Genomic DNA, 24,962 nt, shown 5'->3' with positions numbered 1-24,962 from the left:
CAAAGCTGGTGACCTCGAGCAGAGAGGTTCCCCGCCTAAACGGAAATGCACAGTAGATAAAGGTAACTCGCACAAGCAAAGCACGGTCTGTGCAGGGTGTGGTGGGCCTTAGATGTCATCCGGCTGCATCTAAATTGATGCATTCAGGGCACTTGTGTTGGAAAGACTGGAGGCAAATAAGAAAAGTAATGACGAATTTTAAAGTTATAAATGAGCTCCAGTCCCCTCTTCTCTGTCCTCAACCCCTGAAATGCCCCTGCTTGGGAGGTGGAAGGTTCAGGGGGCCTGTGACACGAACTGGCAATGACGGAGCACAGTGCCACATCCTCATCTCCCATCCTGGCACAGAAGCCCCGAGAGGTGGGGAGGGCCTGTCTTGTCCCGATGGTTATCCATGAATAAAACCAGCTGTGCTTTCGAGGCTCAGAGCTGCTGCACAGAACGAGGGTGTCTGGCTTTAGCACCCTGCTGTTTCCCTCCAGACTGTCTTTCTGTCCTGCTCACCAGCCCCAAGGGTCCCAGGGCCTGTGCAGCCACTGGGAACGCCCAGGGACCAAACTCGGCTCCAATCTCTGAGACCCCCATTTCCCTTCAAACATAAAAGGAGGAAAACTCTTACCCTGCAGGGACATTGCAGGGTTCTATAAATAACGTTATGTCAAATCCCAGTCAGTGCCAGTAAATGTGAAATCCGTGTGCGAAATGCTTCCTCCTCAATGTCAAAATGTCTAGTGCCTTGGGGATCTGCTCTCAAGTGGACAGGAAATCATCTAAGAATCTAAGTTGCACAGCGGTGTGAATGATTGAAAAAGGATTTCCTATCAGCTTCTCAGTGTAGGTGGCTGTTTAAGAAAAAAGAAAAAAAAAAAAGAAGAAGATATTTAGAGAAGCAAATCTCCAGTGTAGCGTCTAATTACCAGGGACAGTGTAAACCCAGGCCAGACTTCCTGGCTTTAGGTCCTGCTTCTGCCCCCAATTACCAGTGAGAGACCTTAGGCAAGTTACTTAATCTTTTTGTACCGATTTTCCTATCCCTATAAAGGGTTTGATATGAACGACACCATATCTCACAGGATGGTTGGCAGGCTAAATGAATTAATACTTGTGTTTGTGTCCTAATAATACTTAGAACAGTGCCTGGCACATAGTAACTTCACAGTGAACACTGGTGATTATCACTGATGACGGCATTTGAAGTAGACAAGCTGGGATTCCTGGGTGGTTGCTTTCTTTCCCAAGTCCAAGGCAAGTGCCCACTCACCAGGTGGCCTCGTGCTTACAGGAGGGAGCTCGATCTGCTGTGTTTGGAGTGACAGGAGCATGGCTCCAAATTGAATGAGAAGGCCCCCCATTTCCCTTCCAACATCAAGTTTGAACAAGGGGAAAGTAGGAGCCAGAAGAAACACATTTTCACTTGTGTTATTGCCACCAGAAAGAAGAAGATGGAGGGGGATGTTGCTGCCTACAGAGGCCCTTATCTTTCAGTCAAGGTGGATTTGAAAGGAAACTAGGAAGCCAGTTCCTGAAGCTCAAAAACACGGACACCTGCCTTTTGTACCCTGCTTTCTACAGGGCAGAGGCCTTCCAGATTCTTCACCTCTGTTTGCTTGGTCCAGGCAGAGGAGAAGCAATACCACATAAAAGGAAGATTGCTGAAAGGAAATGGGACTCCGGGCTTGTAGGCCTAGCATTCTACCCTCCTGCTCTGGGCCTCCGTTTCCTAACGTGTAAAGTATAAAAGATGGACTAAATACCCTCCAAGATTTCTTGTAAGAACAACAATAAGGGGGGAAAAAATACTCTAAGACTTAAAATCTTTCCAGAAAGGGAAATTGAGGATAGAGTAATTAAGTGGCTTGCTCAGTGTTAAATGACAAACTCAACGTGTCCAAGACAACACCTGATCTTCCTCCACCCACACCTGCAGCCTTTCGTGCAACTCTCATGCAAATCCATCCTTCCAGTCACTCAGCTTGAAAACCTTGAAGCCATCCCTAATGCCTTTACTTCTCTCGGACCTTCCATTTCCATGCATCAGCAAGTCCTGTTGTCCCTGCCTTCAGAATATACTCTCCAAAGAATCTTGGAGAGTATTTAGTCCATATTTTATACTTTACACATTAGGAAACTGAGGCCCAGGGAAGGAGAGTATAATGCTAGCGCCGTCAGCACTACTTCTGTGCCACCGACATTGTGCTTCTGTCTGCTACATGGAGGAGCAAGGGGAAGTAGGAACATTCATGCTTGAGCAACTTGTTGGAGCCCCGTTTCCCCCTTATACAAAGTGAACATCATTCTGACCATGTTCTTTTCCTGTCGAAGTAGCTGTGTTTCCCTTGTTGACTTTGTAGGAATTCATTGAACATTCTAGATATTCATCTCTGGTTTGCTGTAGACATTGCAAGTAGTACCTTCCTCTCTTCTGTTGACTATCTATTAATTTTATCATTGTGCTCTTCATTGAACAGAAATCCTCTATGGTAAGATGATATAATTTATCGGATTTTTTTTGTCTTAGGATTTGTGCTTTTTATGATTTGATTAAGAAGTCTTTCCTTAACTCTAGGTCAAAAATATTCTATTATATTTTTCCTATTAATTTTCAAACACTACCATTCAGACTAAGGTTTTTAATTTATCTAGAATCCAGTTATGGATATGGGATTAATTAGGAATTTAGCTTGATTTTCTTCCACAAGGTGAGCCAATTCCAACTAGTAAGTAATTCATCCTTTGCTCCATGAATTGTACTCTACAACTAAATTCTCATACATGCATGGGGTTATCTCTGAATTGAACTCTGTTTTATTGGCCTAGTTGTCTATTCTTGCACCAAAACCAACTGGTTTTTTTTACTATGGCTTTTTAAAAAAATCTTTCCCCAGCTCTACTGAGGAATAATTGACCAAAAATTTTCTATGTAATTAAAGTATACAATGTCATGATATACATATACATTATGAAATATTACCATAATTAAGCTAATTAACATATTCATCACTTCATATACTAGTAGTTACTTTTTTTCTTGTGATAAGAATGCGTAAGATTTACTCTCAGCAAATTTCAAGTATACAATATAGTATTACTTATTAACTATTGTTACCATGCTGTACATTAGATCCTTAAAACTTATTTATCATACTAGAAGCCCAGCGCGTGAAATCACACGGCCCCGCCCACCCGCCCGCCACCCCGCTGCACTCGCAGCCCCGCCCACCTCGCTGCACTCACAGCCTCCTGGTGACTGGTCTTTGGTCATTACGGTGTTACAACCACTGGATTTTTATTATACAGATAGCTGAAAACTTTTACCTTTGGACCATCTCCCCCTTTCTCCACCCCCAGCCCCTGGCAACCTCCATTTACTCTTACTATGGCTCTTTAGTATTGTTTAATATCTGGTAGAGTAAAACTCCATATATTATTATTTAAGGGTGACATAGTGCACAATATGCAACATAAAATATACTGATTTAAATGTAAAATTGACTCAGCTATTATAGAATTTTATTTCTCCATATAAAATTTAGAGTAGTTTTTGAATAGATGGTATAAAAGTAAAGATTAATTTGGGGAAAATTGCTATTTCTATACTATTAAACCATCCAATCCAACAGAACATGGATGTGTATGTAGATAATTTTCTATATCCTGTATTAGAATTTTCTTTTTGCTTTTTAAATTTTGAAATAACCACAAACGTACAAGAAAATGTGAATGTACAGAATTGAGTTTTATGTGTGTCGGGGGCGGGGGGGAGGGGTTCTGAGCCATTTGAGAGTAAATTTCTGACCTGGTGCCTTTTCATTATGCCTTGTATTTCTTACACACAAAGACATTCTCCTACATAACTCCATGCACCATCAAAATCAAGAAATTTACATTGACACATTTTCACCTTTGATCCCAGGACTCCAAATTCTACCAATTGTCCTAGTACTGTTTTACATAGCCAAAGATTACGTGGGATCAAGCACTGCCTAAGGTTCAGCATGCTATGCTTTTCTTCTCTGGAGTTACTACTTCCCCCTTTCAAATTAATGAGAATTTGGGGGGTATTTTAAAACTATATAAATACCCCATTCCTCATCAAATGTTCAACTTATGATCTTATTTGTTTGTATCTGTACTGAAAAGATTTTTCTGTCTTACTCAAAGGATTATAATCCATTATCATTATTATTTTGATGTCCCCAGAGAGGCCAATGAGAGGCCCTTTAGTAGGAGTCCCTTTTAAAAAAATAATATTTTTATTGATTTCAGAGGGGAAGGGAGAGGGAGAGAAAGATAGAAATATCAATGATGAGAGAGAATCATTGATCAGCTGCCTCCTACACACCCCCTACTGGGGACTGAGCACTTCCTTGATCTCTGGCAAAATGAAATATACCAGAATATCATTCTTTTATATATATATATATACACAAGAGGCCCTGGCACGACATTCATGCACTGGGGAGGGCGGGGGAGTCCCTCAGCCCAGCCTGCACCCTCTTGCAGTCTGGGACCTCTTGGGGGATGTCCACCCTCTTGCAGTCTGGAGCTCTCACAGTCCAGGACCCCTCGCTCCTTAACGCCCACCTGCATTGGAGGCAGGAGAGGCTCCCGCCACCGCCACTGCGCTCGCCAACTGTGAGCCCAGCTTCTGGCTGAGCGGCACTCCCCTTATGGGAGTGCACTGACTACCAGGAGGCAGCTCCTGCATTGAGCATCTGCCCCCTGGTGGTCAGTGCATGTCATAGCGACCGGTTGTTCCGCTGTTCGGTCAATTTGCATATTAAGCTTTATTATATAGTATATTTTTTATTTTTTTTATTTCAGAGAGGAAGGGAGAGGGAGAGAGAGAGATAGAAACAACAATGATGAGAATCATTGATCGGCTGCCTCCTGCATGCCCCCTACTGGGGATTGAGACCGCGACCTGGGCATGTGCCCTTGACCAAAATTGAACCCGGGACCCTTTGGTCCGCAAACCAACGTTCTATCCACTGAGCCAATCCGGTTAGGGCCAGAACATCATTATTGATCGATACTTTCTTCACCTCACCCCACCCAAAATCTGACTCCCATGCTGCCTCATCCTGCACCCAGCACTCTCTCACTGGCTCCCATCCCCCAACCACAGAAGCTCACCTTGCTCTGCCCCACCTCCTGGCAAAGGACCAAATTGTGCAGGAAAGGAGGAGAGCGAAAGGAAGAACATTGCTTAGAGTTTTTAAATTTTATCAATAGAAGTTTTGTATATTTTGCTGTATTAGTTCCCTAACAAAGGACTGCCATACAAAGTACCACAGGCTGGGTGGCTTCAACAGCATTTTCTCACAATTATAGAGACCAGAAGTCTAAGGTCAAGGTGTCCACAGGATTGGTTTCCGTCTGAGGTCTCTATCCTTGGCTTGTAGATGGCTGTCTTCTCCCTTTTTCTTTTTTTCTTTTTTTTGAAATATTTTATTGATGTTTTACAGAGAGGAAGGGAGAGGGATATAGAGTTAGGAACATCGATTAGCTGCCTCCTGCACACCCCCCACTGGGGATGTGCCCGCAACCAAGGTACATGCCCTTGACCGGAATCGAACCTGGGACCTTTCAGTCCGAAGGCTGACGCCCTATCCACTGAGCCAAACCGGTTTCAGCTCCCTTTTTCTTCATGTGGTCTCTCTGTGCGTATATGCATCCTAATATCTTTTTTTTTTATTTACCCGATTTTATTTTATTTTTTAAATCTTTATTATTGAAAGTATTACTTATGTCCCCTCCCCACCCCCATTGACCTCTTCTAGCCCACCCCCTGCCCTCACCCCAGCCCTCACCCCCCTGTTGTGTGTGTCCATGGGTTATGCATATATGCGTACAAGTTCTTTGGTTGATCTCTTCCCACCCACCCGGCCTCCCCCACCTTCTCTCTGAGATTCCGAAGTCTGTCGCATATTTCTAGGTCTCTGGATCTCTTTTGTTCATCAGTTATTTTGTTCATTAGATTCCACATATGTGTGAGATCATGTGCTGGGGTTAAAACACATTTGGGGAACAAATGGAAAAAATTTGGACTGCATTTTAGATATTTCATTAATGTTAAATTTTGTGGATGTGATAAAGAGATGGTGTTGTGTAGAAAATTGTCCTTATTCTCAAGGTAATGCATGATGACGTATTTAGAAGAGTCAAGTTGTCTGCAGTTTAGTTTCGAACAGTTTATTTTGTGTTTGTGTGAATATATGCATGTGTTTGTGCAGATAGATAGATAGATAGATAGATAGATAGATAGATAGATAGAAAAAATAGATAATCTTGAAAGTGTTAGAGAAAAAAAGAGATGTAGAGGGAAAGTGCATGTTAACACCTATTAATATAGGTGAAGAATCTATGGATTTAATTGCTTTTTCTTACAACTGTACTACCCGTTTGAATATTTCAGAATAAAAATTGGGGGAAGAAAAATAAATGGTGCTTCAATTCCTTACCTTGCTGGCATTTGAAAAACACCAAGATTTGAAATAGATCATTCTTGAAAATGCAGTCCTGTCTGAAGCCTGGGTCAGGTTAACTGGCCTCACTGCAAACCCTCATTGAACGGCCAGCCTTTAAGTTCAGTACACTCGGGAGCTGACCAAGTGCTTGCTCCCTGGTGCCTTCCCTAGCCAGGGGGCATGAGGATGATTGTTTGAAGCTGGCTTTGGTAGACAAGAGAATATTCCTGCATTGCTGGGAGAGCCCTTGAAGGGTGAGTCAGGAAAAGACTGGGAAGGAGATGAGGGGGCAGACAGATGGGATGTTTGCAGCCTAGAAACAACTCAGGGAATGTGTGGGAAATGTGGAGGAGGGGAGTGTGGGAAAGGGTGAAGGAGCAGGGGCTTATCTCAAAACTCTTTAATACAAAACCAACAGAGGAAGGCTGATTTGGTCTTATTTATCTACCTAACACAGGTCCCTGCATTTCCTCATCCTGCCCGTGAGCACAACCTTCCTTCCATACTCCTTCAGCCAAGGCCGCCTTTCCTTGCAAACCACTGGTCTTCTTCAAGTGAATATGCCCAAGGTAGGAACACAGAATTTTGGAGCTGGGATATGTGTGGAGACAGGCTGTAGAAGGCAAGGGTACAAACAAGACCAGTTTGGAAATTTTTACAGACACCCCAGTGACCCATAATGTTGGCCTAGACCAGGGAGTTACAGAGAAGATGGTGAAAAGCAGTCACATTCTAGATGCCTTTGAAGGAAGAAGTCAGCGTGTTACATTGCTGCCTTGCCTGCAACATCACTGGCCTCTCAGATTCCACTTCGGCATTTCCTATCTCTGTGGTTTATATTCTTTTTAATTGGGGGGCTCCGTTTCTTAGAGCCACAAAGCAAATTGGATGAGGCACAGATGAAGGCAAATCCATCCCTGATGCTTGAAACACTGTGCAAATGCATGCCCTCCTGATAAAGATTGGTCAGCGACATCAAAGGAAGTTGGGTCCAGCTCAATATTCTACTAGTACCTATTCTGGGAAGGCATACTTCACACAGTGTGATGTCTGCCAAATGTGAATTCAAGGGCAGTCTCCTCTCTAGTAATAATATCCTACCTGACACTGAGTAGACTATTTTACAAATGTTTCACAGCATTTTGAGAGATCTTTCCTGACCCCTAGGGTAGGTTATATCCCTTATTCTATGTTCCTATGGTATCTTGTTCTTCCCCAAGTATAATTCTCACTATATTTTATTATAGATACTTCTTTAATTATCTTTCTTGCTAGATTGAAAAGCTTTATGAGGAAAAGACAATGTTATACCCCTGGTACCTAACACAGTGCCTGGTTCATAGAAGGCATTCAGTACATCCCTACAGTTGAACAAATATATGATCAGGAACTCTTTTAATTTTCAAAACTATTCTTCCAAGGTAGATATTACTGTTTCCACTCATTGATGAAGGAAGGAGTGTTGAGAGATTAGTGGAAGAACTAACTGGGAATGATACCCAGGCCTCAGATCTTTCCCACTATGTTCCACCTGGAACCTAGAAGAAACATCCATTCATTCAATCAGTCAACAGACACATTAAATCTTCCCCACATATCAGGCTCTGCTGTATGCTCACGAAGGATTTGCAAGAATGAGTAAGACTTGCTTTCAGATGCTGGAAACCAAGCACAGGGAAATAGACATGCAAATACATAATTAATTGCGTTATAGTGTGGTAAGTACCATGGGAGCTCCTAGGAGGAATGTCTAACTCTGCCTGGGTGAGGGAAGGCTTAAACAGGTACATTTGATCTGGGTTTTGGGAGGGCGGGGGGAGTATTTTGCTAGGAACAGAACAGGGAAGATTATTAAAGGACAAGATGGATGATCGGTGCCTCCAAAGCTGGGTAACCTGGTTTCCTGCTCGGTTGCTGACTATGAATCACTCATCTTCCAAGCCCTGGTTTCAGAAAATGGAGGAACTAAAAAGCAGCCAATGCAACAAGAGACCCACAGTGTAGCGTCAGGTTGTGTTATAAACATTCCTAGAGCTCACCGACCTGGGCCACCATATACAGACTGAAATATCATGTATATGAATGGTGTTCAATGGATTCAGGGAATGCCCAATCTTCACTATTGCACACAGTGGCCCAAATACCTCATTTGAGCCAACATATAATATCTATTTTTACTACAAATGAAAGAACACTGCAGGTCATCTGATGTAGAATAGAATGAGGTACAACTTGCTGTGAGTAAGAGAGCATTGGAGCAAGGGAAAATGATTGGTTTACTGGAAACTGAGAGAAGTTGTCTCTTAAAAATATTACAAACCAGCCCTAGCTGGTTTGGCTCAATGGATAGAGCGTCAGCCTGCGGACTGAAGGGTCCCAGGTTTGATTCCGGCCAAGAGCACATGCCTGGGTTGCAGGCTCGGTCCCCAGTGGGGGACGTGCAGGAGGCAGCTGATCCATGATTCTTCTCATCATTGATGTTTCTATCTCTCTCTTCCTCTCTAAAATCAATAAAATATATTTTAAAAATAATATTACAAACCAGCCCTAACCGGTTTGGCTCAGTGGATAGAGCGTTGGCCTGTGGACTGAAGGGTCCCAGGTTCGATTTGGGTCAAGGGCATGTACCTCGGTTGCGAGCACATCCCCACTGGGGTGTGTGCAGGAGGCAGCTGATCGATGTTTCTCTCTCATCGATGTTTCTAACTCTCTGTATTACAAACCATCCAAAGCCAGCAACCGTCCTTCTCTCTTAGAGACGCGGTGCTGAAGGGCAGCCTGTGGGCTCTCTCATACCATATTAGGAATTGGGGGTGGGGGCTATTACCATAAGCAGTTGAAGTGACAGGAAATTCTTAAGTAGGAAGTATAGTGATCATATTTACATTTTAGAAAGATAATGGACAGCAGTACATATTAGGGGAACAGAGACAGGGAGATTGTTTAGAAGGTTCATGAAAAAAATGCCAGTGAAAGAGGATGAGGCATCTGCCCCAGATAATAAGAATAAAGAGGAGGAAATGGATTCAGAAACTTCAGGAGATGGAGTCATCACAATCTGGGTAATTGCATGGAGGGGGTGAGAAAGTAGGAAGAGGAAAGGATGGTTCCTGAGTTTCTGACTTGGGAAAGTGGTTGGATGGTGGCTGTGCTTCCCGAAAGCAGAGCAGGCCCAGAGCGGCCTTGGGCCGGCGGTTAGTGTGTGGAGAGATTTCACAATACGAGTCCAGGTGATTTGGAGGGTGCATTTATTAAGGCTGGAGGGAGTGAAACAAGGAAGGGCTTAGGGTGGAAGAAGCAACACGAGAGGTCCTAGGCAGGCTGCTCTGGTTCACTGGAAAGTCAGAGAAAGGGGGCTTTGGAGACAGGTTCAAGGGGTTAGCCTGGAACGAGCTGCCACTGCCCATTGCTCCGCTGGTTGCAATTCTCAGGGGGTCTTTAGAGTTTAGGGTATGCACGCCTGTCAGGAAAGAAGAGGGGAAAGAAAGGGGACAGGCGTGCTCCCTGGAGGGAGAGCATGAACTGGATCCTTCGCCTTGAGGGTTTCAAAGGCTGGGAGTTTAGGGGAGGTTTCATGGAAGGATCTCAATAGAATATTCATCAGCTTTTCTGGGTGTGCCCTTTCAGGGTCATGGTCTCCACTGATTGGTCAGCACCAGGGCAGGGGGTCATTAGTCATTGCAACTGGTCCTGGTGACCCCCACCTGGTTTTGCTGCTTTTCTGGGCCTGGGGCTGAAATACAACTGAGGTCTTGATATTATCTATAGAGAGGAAAGGTGAAGGGGGCGGGATCTAACCACAGGACCAGTGACATGAAAGGTCAGGGGGACTAAACCGCTTGACCAGCGATATGCTGATATGCTGGGGGAGAAAGGCCACCCTGGGGCAAGGTCTGGCACCAGTTTTAACAGTTGCTAGGCGCCTGGGGCTTTCCACCCCGTGACCTTCTGCATCTGGCTGTAAATTGCTCAGTTTGTTCAGCTCTCTGTCTTAGTTTCCCCATTCCACTTACCAAGGAATTTTCCTAGCTTCCTACTCTCCTGCCTCAGTTGGAAAGTGGAGAGAGAGAGAGAGAGAGAGAGAGAGAGAGAGAGACTGAAAAGAGAGTTCAGCTTGGTAACTATTGCAGTGACCAGGAACCATAGGCATCGGTTTCCAGTAGGTGGCTCGATGTGTGATCTTGATTTAATTCAGGAGAAAATTCCAGGCCGGAGATAGTAATCTGAGAGTCATCAGAGTTTAAATGGCAAGCAGAAGGGGATGAGGTAAAAGGGGATCATATATAGAGAAGAGAAGTCTGAGAATCCAAACTTAGGGAACACCTACTAATTTAAGGGGCAGTTGGAAGCAGTTGCCCATGAAGAAGACTGAGAAGCAAAGCCACACAAACCCTAAACACCACTGGGAGCCTTAGATGTTCTAGCTCAGTTGGAATTGCATTTGGCCGCATATAACAGAAACCTGAGCACAGTGGCTAATCAGCTTCTTGCCCAGAGGGCAGTCCAGGCAGGGCTTCATGGAGCCATCAAGACTCAGCTCCTTCAGTTCCTTTTTCCCTTGTGCTTGGAGATGGCTACTCCACATCCAGGCATTAAGCCCTCTTTCCAGTCAGGAAGAAGGGGAAGGGCAAAGGGCAAAAGGCATTTGCCAAGTATTTCTTTTTTTATCAGAAAAAAACAATAGTTTTTTTAGAAGTCCCGTCCATTAGACCAGCAATTTTCAACCTTGTTCATCTCATGGGACACATAAACTAACTACTAAAATTCTGCGGCACACCAAAAAATATATTTTTTGCCGATCTGACCAAAAGAAAAATTGGTATAATTTTCATTCATTCACAGCAGATAGCCAATGTCGTGTTGGCTGTCATTTTTTTTATTTGACAGTCAAAGGGGAAAGAGGTCAGTGCCCTTGACTAAGTAGTCAGGTATTGCATGTGTGTGTGTGTGTGTTTGTTTTCTTTTTTAAAATATATTTTTATTGATTTCAGAAAGGAAGGGAGAGGGAGAGAGATAGAAACATCAATGATGAGAGAGAATCATTGACTGGCTGCCGCCTGCACACTCCCTACAGTGGATCAATCCTGCAACCTGGGCATGTGTCCTGACCAGGAATCAAACCTGGTACCCTTCAGTCCGAAGGCTGATGCTCTATCCACTGAGCCAAGCTGGCCAGGGCAGTATTGCATGTTTTAAAAATTCTTCACACCAGTTGCAAATTGCTGCATTAGACTAAAAACTACAACTCAGCAGCCAGGATTAAGGATATGACTATTTCACTACATGGGTACCTGGGGGAGACCAGGTGGTTTTTAAAAAACTTTTTGTTTTGAAATAATTAAAAACTGACAGAAAACTTGCAAAAATAACACGAAGAAATCCTGTATATCCTTTCCCCAAAATTTTAAAATTTCCAAATATTAACATTTGCCACATTTAGTTTATCATTCTCTCTCTGTCAGGCACATTTACTCCTACATACTTCAGTGTTGCTTCCTAAAAATAAGGATCTTCTCTTATGTAACCATAGTACAATGATCAAAATCAGAACATTAAAAGTAATACAATGCAATTGTTTAATCTACAGCTTTTGCCAGCTGTCTCACTAATGTCTTTTGTTGTAAGGAAAAGAAAATTCTTTCTGGTCCAGTAACCAATCCAGGATCACATTTTGTTGTCATGTTGCTTTAGTCTACTTTAGTCTAGAAAGTTGTTCAGTATGTCTTTATCTTCCATGTCATTGACATTTTTTTTAAATATATTTTATTGATTTTTCACAGAGAGGAAGGGAGAGGGATAGAAAGCTAGAAACATCGATGAGAGAGAGACATCGACCAGCTGCCTCCTGCACACCCCTCACCGGGGGACGTGCCCGCAACCAATGTACATGCCCTTGACCGGAATCGAACCTGGGACCTTCCAGTCCGCAGACCGACGCTCTATCCACTGAGCCAAACCGGTTTTGGCTCATTGACATTTTTGAAGATCACTTTGTAGAGCAGCCCTTACTTGGATGTATCTGATGTTCCCTCATACTTTGGGTTACACATGTTCAGCTGGAACACTACAGAAATGAAGTGGTGTCCTCCGTCATCATATTAGGAGGCTCCTAATTTTGATTTGTCCTATTACTAGCAATATTAACTTTGATCACTTGGTGAAAGTGGTAGTATTGGCCAGTGTAGTATTTCCCTACTACAAAGTTACTATTTTACACTTTGAAACTAAAGTAAGAATCTGCAGGAGATGCTTTCAGGTGACTTAAACATCATGTTTTTTCATCAAAATGTCACCTGGTAGTTTTAGCATCCATTGATAACTCTTGCCTGAAATAATAATATGGTGATTTTTCTAGTTTTGTCATTCATTCTATAGCTTACTAGTTTGTCTTCCATCACAGAGCACAGGGGTGGGGAATGTCCGGCCTGGGGGCTGTATAATTTGGTCTGGCCCTGCCAAGGCAACCGCAGGTGGGACTCAAAATTCAATAAATCTAGGAGCCTTTTTCATAGCAACATAATTTTTAAGTTGGTAATTTTGTATGGCCCACAAATGATGTTATAAATATTCAAATAGCCCTTGGCAGAAAAAGGTTCCCCACCCTGGATACAGAAGAACTTTTCTTCCTCCTCCATTTACTTATTTGTTTGCTCATTTCAGTGTGGATTCATAGTTTGCTAGTCTATTCAATGTGTTACAGCCAACTACTATCATAATTTATTTGGGTGCTCAAATTGTCACAGATTGGCCATTCGAAGCCCCTTTAAGCAGGCTTCTGTGTCCTTTTGACACATTCCCATCATTCTCTGAGTACTTTTCTTATTCAAGATTATTTTTAATAGGGCACATAGTCATCTTGATAAAATCAGTCTTCTGTTAATAAGGAACAACAACGTGGGCAAGCAGTAGTGTCCTCAGCTAGTGGCTTGAATCAGGGCTGACAGCCTTGCTTTGTGCCAACAAAACAAGCCAGGAGGCCATGTAATTCCCTCCTTGCCTCTCCTCCTGCTACTCCTTGGTCACCATCTAAAATGAGTGCTCTTAGGCCCTGTGTTGCATGACTCCAGGGGGTGCCATTCATATTGCAGACTGGGAATGATGTGCTAGAGCAGAGGCTGGCACCCTTTTCTATGAAGGACCAGAGAGTAAATATTTTCAGCTGTGTGGGCATTTGGTCTTTGTTGCAACCACCTAACTCTGTCACGGTAGTGTGAAAGTAACCATAGACCCTATGTAAATGAATTGGCATGGCTTTGGTCCAATAAAACTTTATTTATGGATACTGTCCTTGAATTTCACATCATTTTCATGTCTTGTGAAATATTATTCTTACTCTCAATGTTAAAAAAAGAAACACATTTGAAAATGTAAAGACGATTCTTAGCTTGTGAACTTCACCAAAAAAAAAAGGCAGCTAGCTCGCTATGTCCACAGTTTCCCACTCCCTGCCCTGCTCAGTCTGTGTTGTCCTGGTGGACCTACCTCTATCCAGGTCTTTCTCCCTTACCCTAGTCTCTCATCTGCCACCCTGTTCTGGGCTTTCTCTCCACCTTCTACCCTCTTCTTTCCCAGTCTTTCCTCCGTGCCCAGCAGGGACCTCCATTCAATTGTAAATAAACTTCTTTCCACATTTACTCTCCTGGCTCCTTTCTTAACCTTAACTGCAAAAATGAGTGCATTCCCAAAGGAACTTTCTTCTTTGCTGAATTCTAGAAAGGATGCTACTCAATTTCTCATACCCCCCACCCATGGGCACAGGAAGTGCTGTTGACATTTTCCATATACCTCAGTCCTGCTTCCAAACCTTCATTCTTCCACCCTCTTGCAAAACCCCCTCCTCCTTTGAAGCTCTTACCGTCCACTCTTTGAACAACAGCTAACACACACTGAGGGGGATAGCCTTACAACCATTAGGAGATAGGTACCATTATTATCCCCATTTTGCAGAGAGGTACAGAGGTTAAGGTCACAGAGCTAGTAAATGGCAGAGCTAGGACTCTAATCCCAGCAGTCCATGCTTATTACCAAAATGGTGTGCTGTCCTTTCTCTGTAATCATGTGCCATGTGGATAACCATCTTCTACCCACGCCTCACTATCCATTCTCATGTAGCCATCTGGGCAGAAACAGATGCACAGTCAACCTGAGTCATTTGAAGAGGATTTAATAGAGGAACTATTTGTAAAGGGGTACAGCAATCTTTCTCAACCTTTTATTCGCTATCATCCACCCTAAGGACAAAAATTAAATCAATTTACTAGGTAAATTAATTTAAATTAATTAGCAGGACATACAGCACACCTCCACCCAATCGGTTCTTCTCACTGTAAGTGAAAGTTGCCTTTCTAACGAAACAGTGAGCCCTCTGCGACTGCACCCTGGAAGGCTGAAGGCCTGCAGGAAGACCTCAGCTTTTGAATGTTGTGCAATATGCATGCCTCACATAATTTTAAAATAAAATGTAGCTTTAAAAATTGACCTAAAATGCAAATATGGTCATTCTTTCCCATGCTCAAAACACTGCAGTAGCCCATCTGCCACCAAGTTAAAATCCAAATTTGTTCAGATGCTACCCAAGGCCCCCACATAACTCATTTAGCCTCATCTTCACCACTTTCCACCTCAATCCCTATGTCCAGAGAGGTGAATTACTGGAAAGTGAATGCATTTCCTAAGAAACTTTCTTCCTTTGCTGCCAGTTTGCTCAGAATGCCATTTTGTACCAAACTTGCAGTTTCCACATCCTGGTGAATTCTTCAAGATTCAGTTAAAATAACCCCTCCAGACATCTGTGAGAATAGCTGATGACCTTCCCCTCTGTGCCACCACTGTAGAGTGTGGTGGTTAAAAGTATAGTCTCTGATGCCAGATGCTATGGGTGTAGATCCTGGATTTGTCAGTTGGTGAACTTGGGCATGTGACTTAACCTCTGTGCTTCAGTTTCCTTGTTTGTAAAATGAAGATTAGAAGAATAGTTCCTACTTTAGAAGAAGAGTATTCATTCACCAAATATTTACTGACTATCATATAACAAAACAGACAAAAATTCCTACCCCGGTGGAAGTTAGATTAGAATTTAGAGCAGGGATTGGCAAACTATAGCCCGTGGGCCAAATTAGCCACCTGTTTTATAAATAAAGTTTTATTGGAACACAGCCACACTCATTTGTTTATATATCATCCATGGCCACTTCCATACTACAATGGGAGAGTCCAGTGGTTGCAACATAGACCATAGGGCCTGCAGAGCCAAAAATATTTAAGAAAAAGTGCTAGCCCCTGCTTTGGTGAGACTGAAGTGTTTAAAATTTCAAAACATTGCCTGGTACTTGGTAAGCACTCAATAGATGCTAGCTTCACCATATTATTGCATGCCCTTATGACAACACTTAACACAGGTACTCTATAAAATTCTGCTGAATAAATGAATAAACAGATAGGTAAAGAGGAACCAGATGTTTGGGTCATGGGAACTACTGGAGGAAGAGTTTCAAGAAGGTGGAAGTGGTCAGCTATGTTAAGTTGACAAATCAAGAAAGGCCACCAGATTTGGCAATCAGATGAAGTGTCCTAACCAAGGAGCAGCTTGTGTATGGTGGTGAGGACAAAAGCTAGACCATGGTGGGTTTGGGAGGGAATGGAAATAAGGAAGAAGAGATAGAAGCCCTGGTTGGGTAGCTCAGTTGGTTAGAGCATTGTCTGGATCCACCAAGGTTGCCGGTTCACTCCCTGCTCAGGGCACATACAGGAGTCAACCAATGAATGCATAAGTAAGTGGAACAACACATTGATGTTTTCTCTATCTCTCCCTTCCTCTCTCTCTCACATCAATCAATGAAAAAAATGTTTTTGAAGAAGAGATAGGAAAGTCGAGATTATGCACCTATATGACAGCAAGTATGAAGATAAAAATGAATACAGAGCCCTAGCGGTTTGGCTCAGTGGATAGAACATGGGCCTGCGGACTGAAGGGTCTCAGGTTCGATTCTGGTCAAGGGCACATACCTTGGTTGCAGGCTCCTCCCTGGTCCAAGCCTTCCTGGGGCTCATGCAGAAGGCAACCAATCAATGTGTTTCTCTCACATCGATATTTCTCTCTGTCTTTCCCTCTCTCTTCCATTCTCTCTAAAAAAAAAAAAAAAAAAAAAAAAATCAATGGAAAAATATCCTCAAGTGAGGATTTAAAAAATGAATACAGACTAATATTGAACATAAAATGTAATTGAAAGAAATTTAGGGCTCTGAACACATGCATATTATTGCTGAAGATGCCCGCACCTTTTTGGTGTATGGGACAACACTCCAACCAACTGGGCCATACCAGCCAGAGCTTAGGGTTTTTTAAATAATTTTTTAGAAAACTGATTTGAGAGAGAGAGAGAGAGAGAGAGAGAGAGAGACATCTATTTTTTTCTACTTATTTATGCATTCATTGGTTGATTCTTATATGTGCCCTGGCCAGGGATCAAACTTGAAACCTTGGTGCAGCAGGATGACATTCTAAACAACTGAGCTACCCGACCAGAGCACTGATTTTTTTTTTTAAAGGGGCTACAAAAAGGTACTTAAGTGTGATGTTATTTAATTAAAATACATGCTATATAGGTTTTTTTAAAATCAAATATACACTATAAATAGAAAAAGTCTATAAAGATACATTTAAAATATCAACAGAGGATATATCTAAATGGTGGGATTGCTGGGAGATTATTTTCTTCACTATACTTTTTTACACTTTTTTTTTCTTTTTTACACTTTAAATGTTTGTATAATAAACAGGACTTATTTTTATAGTCACAAATAACAATGGAACAAAACCACTGAATTTCAATCACAACATGTTATAAGCATACATGTTTGCTTGTAAGCGCAGAGGCCAGAGGTTTTGATGTTTTTGTAGATTGTCCAATGTTTAGTTGTTACATGAACAGCAACAAAAATTCCTCAGCCTACAAAAGTTAGCAGATGACATCTCAAAGAGATGTGCTAACATGGGTGGACCTTGAGAACATTATGCTAAGTGAAATAAGTCAGTTAGAAAAAGCTAAGAACCATATGATTTCACTCATATGGGATATAAAGCTGAAACTCATGAACACAAACAGCAGTGTGGTGGTTGCCAGGGAGAAGGGGGTAGGCGGAGAAGGGGGTCCTAATATATGGTGACAGGAGATTTGACTTTGGGTGGTGGGCACACGGTGCAATATACAGATCTTGTCACATAGAAACCCACACCTGAACCTATATGTGCATGTTGACCAATGTCACTCCAATCAATTTAATTTTAAAAAAAGATATGAACACAACAAACAAAACAGATTTATCTAGAAATTGATCCTCTCTGCAAGGTAGCAAATCAACCAGACACCTGCTGTCGAAACACTGGAATTTACTAAAAACAGGGATTGCTGAGCACACAACAGATGAATATGATGTGAATCAGTTACTTTGGCCATAAGTAACAGGACACTGACAAAAGTGGCTTAAATAATAAATATTTACTATTTCACATAACATGAAGTCCAGAAGGAGGTGGATTCCAACTCTGGTTAACTCAGTAGCTCAGCAAATTCAGGATTCTGGGTCAGCTTTCCTGTGACAGCTAGGTAGTGAACATCACTGCTGCACCCAAGAATGTCTACGGCAGGAAGGGGGCATCCCTCTCACCCCATCTTCTTTTGTTTTCAGGGATTCAAATCTTTCCCAGAATTTCCCTAGCAGACACCTTCCTGAATTTTATTGGCTACACTGTGACAGTTCAGTTTAAGGAAAACCAGGGAAGAAAACTACACTCAGTTGAAATTAAAAATCATAGCCATTCTTAAACCAAAAACTGGAAAAAGGAATTACCACTACTGCCCTAGATCAGCAGTGTCCAGTAGAATTTAATGTGAGCCATATGCAAGATATATACTTAGCTCTCCCTGAGTAGTGTTTGTTAAGCTAAAAGTCTTCATTTTCTCCTTCATGAATGAGCTACAATATTGGTAAGCAACAGTGCTTCCCACCAGCATAATTAGAAGTGCCAAGGGTCTTATTCCAACAAAGGCACCTTGGTTGTGGAATCTGAACTTTGAGTCCCTGAGTTATGGTTCTGGATGTGACCCAATTTGTGTGGTCTTAATTGAGTCACTTGGCTTATCTGGGCCCCAATTTCCTCATCTTAAAACACATGGTTCTTTAATGTCCTTTGAACTCTACCACTCCATGATGTTATATTACTGTTCAACTGGGACCTTCCCAGACCCTATCTGACACTAGCCAGCTGGGGCAGCAAAACGTAAGTTATTCAGAAGGGCACTTTCTCTGATGCCATTGGGGCAAAATGCACTTTTAGCGAGAAAGGAAGGAGGCAAGCCATGGTGGCTTGTCATTCATTTACTCAGGAAGGAAAACAGGCACCCACTATGTGCCACAGTGACTCTAGAATGAATTTTTTTAAAAATAAGATGTAGTCCCAGCTCTCAGTGAGCTTACAATCTGGTGGGAAGGGGATATAAATAAGCCAATGTACAATTACAAAAGGTGTAGAAAGGGCTCTCCTGGCATTGTGGGAAATTGCTTAGCCTACAGGGCATCTCATGCTACATTTTACCCACTTTTGGTCTCTCTCTCTCTTTTTTAAATTGACTTTAGAGAGGAGGGGAGAGGGAGGAAGGAAGAAGGAGAGAGAGAGAGAGAGAGAGAGAGAGAGATAGAGAGAGAGAGAGAGAGAGAAAAGGAAATATGGATCTATTGTTCCACTCATTCATGCATTCACTGGTCACTTCTCGTATGTGCCCTGACTAGGGATCGAAACCACAACCTTGGCTTATCAGGATGACTCTCTAATCATCTGAGCCACCCAGCCAGGGCTCTTAATTGTTTTTCGATTCCTTTCTTCAATGCATGTGCCCAGTTATCTATACAGCCTGGGACCTGGTAAGAGGGCCACAGGGAAACACTTGCAGCAAATTGAAGGTTTCTGTTTCAGATCCTTCTTACCACCTCAACCACCATCATTTCCATAACCATCACCACCACCTCCACCTTCATCACCTCTCAACGCCTCCCCTCTCACAACCATCATCACCGTCATCATCATAGCCACCGCCATAAGCACCACCTCTGCCATCAACAAAAAAGGACACAAGTGAGGCTTGCTTTAACCCCAAAAGTATGCATAAAATCTGAGTTGATGTACTGAACAAATTAAGGGATGATTATTTGCTTTTCCAAATTATTCAATGTACAGTAACTTCAGATAAAGTTTCCCTAGTGTTTTTTTTAATATGTGCTTTGGTTTACAAACATTTTAATTACCCAGATCTCTTTAGGATTAAAATATACCTATTTTAAAAATAAGATATATGAGGGATAGGATTTTCATGCTGAGATAGAGGGGCAAGCATAATAAGAAACTCATAAGATCTCTTTCTTTATTCATTAAATTAATTGTGAAGAGTTTTATAACATGCACAAATCTACTAAACATTAAGCAGTTTTAGTTACTTGGTCATAAATCAGTAACTGTAAAGATAGTTAATTCTATCAATAGTACTCCCATATCTAAATAGTTTATCTATATGCAAATATATGATGCTTATGTAAAAATGTATGTACTTATAGTATACTTCATAAAATGTTTATTAAATATTTGTATACTAAAATATACAATACTTAACAAATACATGTGATCAATGTATATTATTATACCCTTCTCTAACTGTGAAATTTGGGTTAGAGACTAAAGTAGATGGTAAAAAATGTTCACAAAGTCCTCTCATCCTTGTATGCACATCCCTTGCCAGGTGACTTTGCCACTCCTCCCATTAAGAAGGAGAGTCTACTTCACTGCTCCTTGACTCTTAACCCTGGGTTGGCCATGTGACTACATTGGCTAATGGGATATTAACAAATGTGACAGAAAGCAGAGGCCTGCACTTTGGGTTTTGCCTTGCCTTGCTGATCTGGGAACCTTGCCACCACCATCATGTGATCAAATCTGGGCTGGCCTGCCGAAGGATAACAGATCATGTGGCATCAGTGAACTAGCTCAGCTCAGGCCCTACAAGACCAATTAGCCCGCCCGTCACCAGATATGGGAGAGACCATCCTAGACCATCCTGCCCCAGCTGAGCTGGCAGAGGCCAGAAGAACCACCAAGTTGACCAGAGCCTCATGAGAAATAATAAAATGCTTATTGCTTGAAGCCACAAAATTTTGTGGTGGTTTGTTATACAGCAAAAGCTTACTGATACAGGGACCATATCATAATGAGCTTTGTTCTCTTTCCTCTTTACCCATTACAAAAAGCTTGGGTAAAATGTTTGGTTTATTGGAGCCACAGTTGACACAAACATATCTTTCATTTTCTTCTCATTCTAAAAGCTCTGATTCTCTTACATTATTAAGCTTCCTTTCTCAGTTATGGTCTTTACAGAAGAACGGGGCTGAGGAATAAAGGCAATAAAAATGAGGCATGATGTTAAGAGTGAAAGGGAGCTGAAAATGTGAAGTAAGGTGGTGATAGTGGGATGCTGAGGCAAAAAAGAGACATCAGTATAACTCATATTGTGTTTAACTTCCTAGGAGATGTTAACGTAAAAAAAAAACACAAAAACAAACAAACAAACAAAAATCATTGAAACCTGTAAAGAATTTTTGTGAGTTTATTTGAGCCAAACATATGCTGGGAAGCAGAACTTCAACGAATTGAGATAATGCTCCAGAGAATGGCGGGTTACATTTGTATTTATACATTGCAATTAAAGGAGGGACATAGGTGGGTTACATGAAATTCATTGGTGATAGATTAAGGAGGTGGGATAAAGCAAAGCGGAGGAAACCCCTGGGATTGGATAAAAAGTAAAATGATGGACACATACTTAGGTGGGTGCAGGAACAATTAACATGATAATGAAGGAATTTGTGGCATCTGTATGCTATCATAGATGCAAAAAGACAGATAGGCTCAGTTAAGGTAAAGGTTGACCTTGTCAGTGAAGATACTGGCCTAGGATGTAACTGCCCACCATAACTGCGTTTAGTTAAAGTGTAATTTCAGACCATCCTTTGTGGTTACTTTAGGTCTCTGAGTTTGCAAGACTGCCATGCAGGCCTTCCCTGAGCTTGTCAGGTCAGCATGTGGCCCCTTTCGTCCACAGAGAGGTTCGCTCTATTAAATCAGAATCTCTATTGAAACTCCTCGCCGTAGCTGGTTTGGCTCAGCGGACAGAACATCAGCCTGCGGACTGAAGTGACCCGGGTTTGATTCCGGTCAAGGGCACATGCCTGGGTTGCAGGCTCGATCCCCAGTAGGGGGTGTGCAGGAGGGAGTTGATCAATGATTCTCTCTCATCATTGATGTTTCTTTCCCTCTCTCTCTCTCTCTCTCTCTCTCTCTCTCTCTCTCCCTTTCTCTCTGGAAAAAAAAAAAAAAAAGTCCAAATCATCTTCAGGCTTCAGACACAATTGACTCCAATGATATCCTCAGGGCAGTGTCTCTCTTGTCTCTCCATCTCTGTCTCTAGGTTCTGCTTCCCTCTGTTTTGGTCTCCCTGGGTCCCTCAATCCCTGACCTACTTTGTGAGTCCCAGAGTTGAGTGGTGGCAACTGTCTCTTACGTCTCCATCTTGAGTGACCAAGCCCTTTTCCCTTCTCCCCACCTGTTACCCTATCATGTTAAAGGCACTAAGTTCCATCCAGTTTCCCAAGTCAAAAACTTGGAAGCTATCCCAGACCTCTCCATGAGTCCCCGGGTCCAATAGACAATAAAGCCAAGATATCTCGACCCCATCTGTGTCTTTGGAATTGGTTTTCCCTCGCCCTGGCCACGGCCACTGTGTTTTGTCAGGCATTGTTATTCCTGTCATGGAAGAAGAAAATTTCAGTCTTTGCTTTGCTCCCTAGAAACTATCTTATGACTGATGAACAAGAACAGAACCAGAAACAAGGAGGCATCGATCGGACTATCGGGCCTCAGAGGAAGGGTAGGGGAGGGTGGGGGGAGGGAGGAGAGATCAACCAAAGGACTTGTGTGCATGCATATGAGCCTAACCAATGGTTAAGTTCAACAGGGGGTTGGGGCATCCGTGGGGAGGGATGTGGGATGGGAATGGGGGGATGAGGACAAATATGTGACACCTTAATCAATAAAGAAATTTAAAAAAAAAAGAAACTATCTTATGTGCCTCGAGTAACCAGTTAAAAAGGTACATCTGAGTCTAGTAGTGCCTGCTTAAAACCTTTGTTTACACAACTTGTCTGAGCTGCTCCACAAATTTGGGGTACAAAACATGATCCTATTTGGTAATTTTTCCAGTTGATCACTCGAACTCCCAGCTGCCCTGTTGGCAGAAAGCCTGGTTGTCTTCTTAGGTTGAGTTCCCTAGAAACAGAGTCTGAGCGGAAGATGCGTGTTAGTTGTTATTTTAGGGGCCCCATTGTCCCTGCCACTGGGCTGGGGCTGAGCCCACGTTAATCCACCCTGCGCAGTGGCTAACTATATAATACGGAATCTTGGAGCAGGGGGTTGGGGACTGGTGTCTTTACTCCTAAGAAGCCCAGGGCCTCTCGTGCAAATTGCTACACCCAGTGACAAGTGTTAGGTCGTCGAGGAACGCACGAGGCCAGAATGGTGAGGGATCCTGAATTTATTATTCGGTCACCCGCACACCAGGTGGCTGAGCCTGGATGGCTCCAGCACCCAGGGACAGGAGTCAGCAGCTTTTAACCCTTTGCACTCGCTTGCTTTTTTCTCGATTCCTTTATTCTGCTCGGGATTTAATTTTTTAAATACCCCAGATCTTACAAAGCGCGGCAGTAGAATAAAAAACTGGAGTTTCTTTTCATACAAACGTATTTATTTGGATTTTTTTTTATATTTCAAATTATTGACACATTCAAAGAGTAATTTTAATCTCGACATCCGAGTGCAAAAGGTTAAAGGACTTTTGGCGGGCTTTTTCTGGGCCGAGACTTTTTTACGCATGCCCGGAGGGGAGGTCTGCTGCAAGTGAAATGTGGTCTCAGCAAAGGGAATGTCCATAGTGAAATGGCCTGAAAGGTCAGTTCCTGGGGGAGGAGGGTATCAATGCTAGATCAGGCCTAACAGCAAGCTCTACCTACCTGGGGCTCAGAGTGGAGGTCTCGATCCAGTCACAAAAGATTCTTTTATGCCAGAGGTCAAAAACTCAAATGCCTAGAGGAGCCAGAAGCCCGCCAGACAGGGCAGCCATCACTCAGCAACAATCGCTCCGTAATTCCCAGTAGCCACATCTATAGTTTTTTCAGGAGGAGCCCCAAAATCTTGATTTTTTTTTTTTATGTGAAATATTCTGATTTTAAACTGTTAGCTAGATTTTTTTTTTTTCTTTTTTAAGCAGGCAAAACAAAACTTACTTGGGGCTTTATCTGTCCTAGGGGCTGTCAGTTTGTGAATTTGGTTTTCTGCCCTAATCCCATAACAATGGATGCCCACTTGCCCTACATTTGCATCACTATGGGGGTGAGGCCACAGCAATCAAATGAACTGGGGCTGGAGAAAGATCAGCTGTGAATGGGTTACAAAAGGTTCCACGATTTCAAGATAGCCTAATCTCCTTTAAGGTGGCCTGCGTGACCTTCCTGACCTGGCTCCTACCCTTTAGCACGGCCTTTCTGTTACTCCCCGCCCTCACACTGTTTCGCATCTCTGGGCCTTTTTGCTCACGGGGCTATCTCAGAGGATCTTTCACGTCCAGTTATCTGTCAGCACTCTCACCCTCCTTCAAGTTTTGGCTCCAACACCCCTTCCTCTGGGCAGACCTCTGCGTTCTCTCCTGCTTACCCCATGTTTTAGAGTAGCTACTCGATTGCCCTTAAGCAACGATTTTCAACCGGCGTGCCACAAGAATTCTTAAAACATGCAATACCTGACCATTTAATCAGGGGCACTGACTTCTTTTCCCTTAGATTGTCACTGGCGTGGCTCAATGATTGAGCGTTGGCCTATGAACCAGGGGCACATGCAGGGGTTGCGTGCTCGACCCCAGTGTGGGGTGTGCAGGAGGCGCCATTGATGTTTCTATCACCATTGAGGTTTCTATCTCTCGACCTCTCCCTTCCTCTCTGAAATCAATAAAAGTATATTTTTTAAAAATGTGAGCCAACACAACAATAACCGTCCAGGTGTGAAGGAATCAAAATTATACCTTTTTTTGTTGTTGTTGTTGTTAGATCGGCAAAATATATATTTTTTGGTGTGCCAGGGAATTTTACTCATTAGTTTACGTGGGCCATGAGATGAAGAAGGCTGGCAATTGCTGCCCTAACGTTTTATCTACAGGCCTGTTGCCCCACCTGATGGAACTCCTAGAGGGCAGGGACCATTGCCTCATCGAGCACCTCGAACTTTAAATGCAGGAAAAGCCCGCGCATCCAATTGGAAAAATAATGAGCCTGACCATTGCCTTTCACAGGCCAGAAATCTGTCATTTTATTTTGAGAAACGAAGTTGAAATCTGGTGTTAA

The 24,962-nt window shown here is 42.7% G+C and overlaps 1 protein-coding gene across 3 annotated transcripts in view; it reads left to right on the top strand.

Annotated features, from left to right (window-relative positions):
- Positions 1 to 24,962, top strand: part of SPRED2 (sprouty related EVH1 domain containing 2) — a 197,551-nt gene that overhangs the window by 51,941 nt on the left and 120,648 nt on the right. For 2 of the 3 annotated variants that reach the window (XM_054728138.1, XM_054728137.1), the window contains exon 1: positions 6,976 to 7,039. Coding sequence is in view for 1 of the 3 variants with exons in the window: in XM_054728136.1 (XP_054584111.1) it covers positions 6,928 to 7,039 (112 nt within the window). In the remaining 2 variants the exon portion in view is untranslated. Of the gene's footprint in view, positions 1 to 6,927; positions 7,040 to 24,962 lie in introns of those variants that run through there. The other variant, XM_054728136.1, reaches the window with a different exon arrangement.

The sequence above is a fragment of the Eptesicus fuscus genome, chromosome 16, assembly GCF_027574615.1.
Source record: "Eptesicus fuscus isolate TK198812 chromosome 16, DD_ASM_mEF_20220401, whole genome shotgun sequence".
NCBI lineage: Eukaryota > Metazoa > Chordata > Mammalia > Chiroptera > Vespertilionidae > Eptesicus > Eptesicus fuscus.
This window is presented reverse-complemented; position numbering and strand designations above follow the sequence as displayed.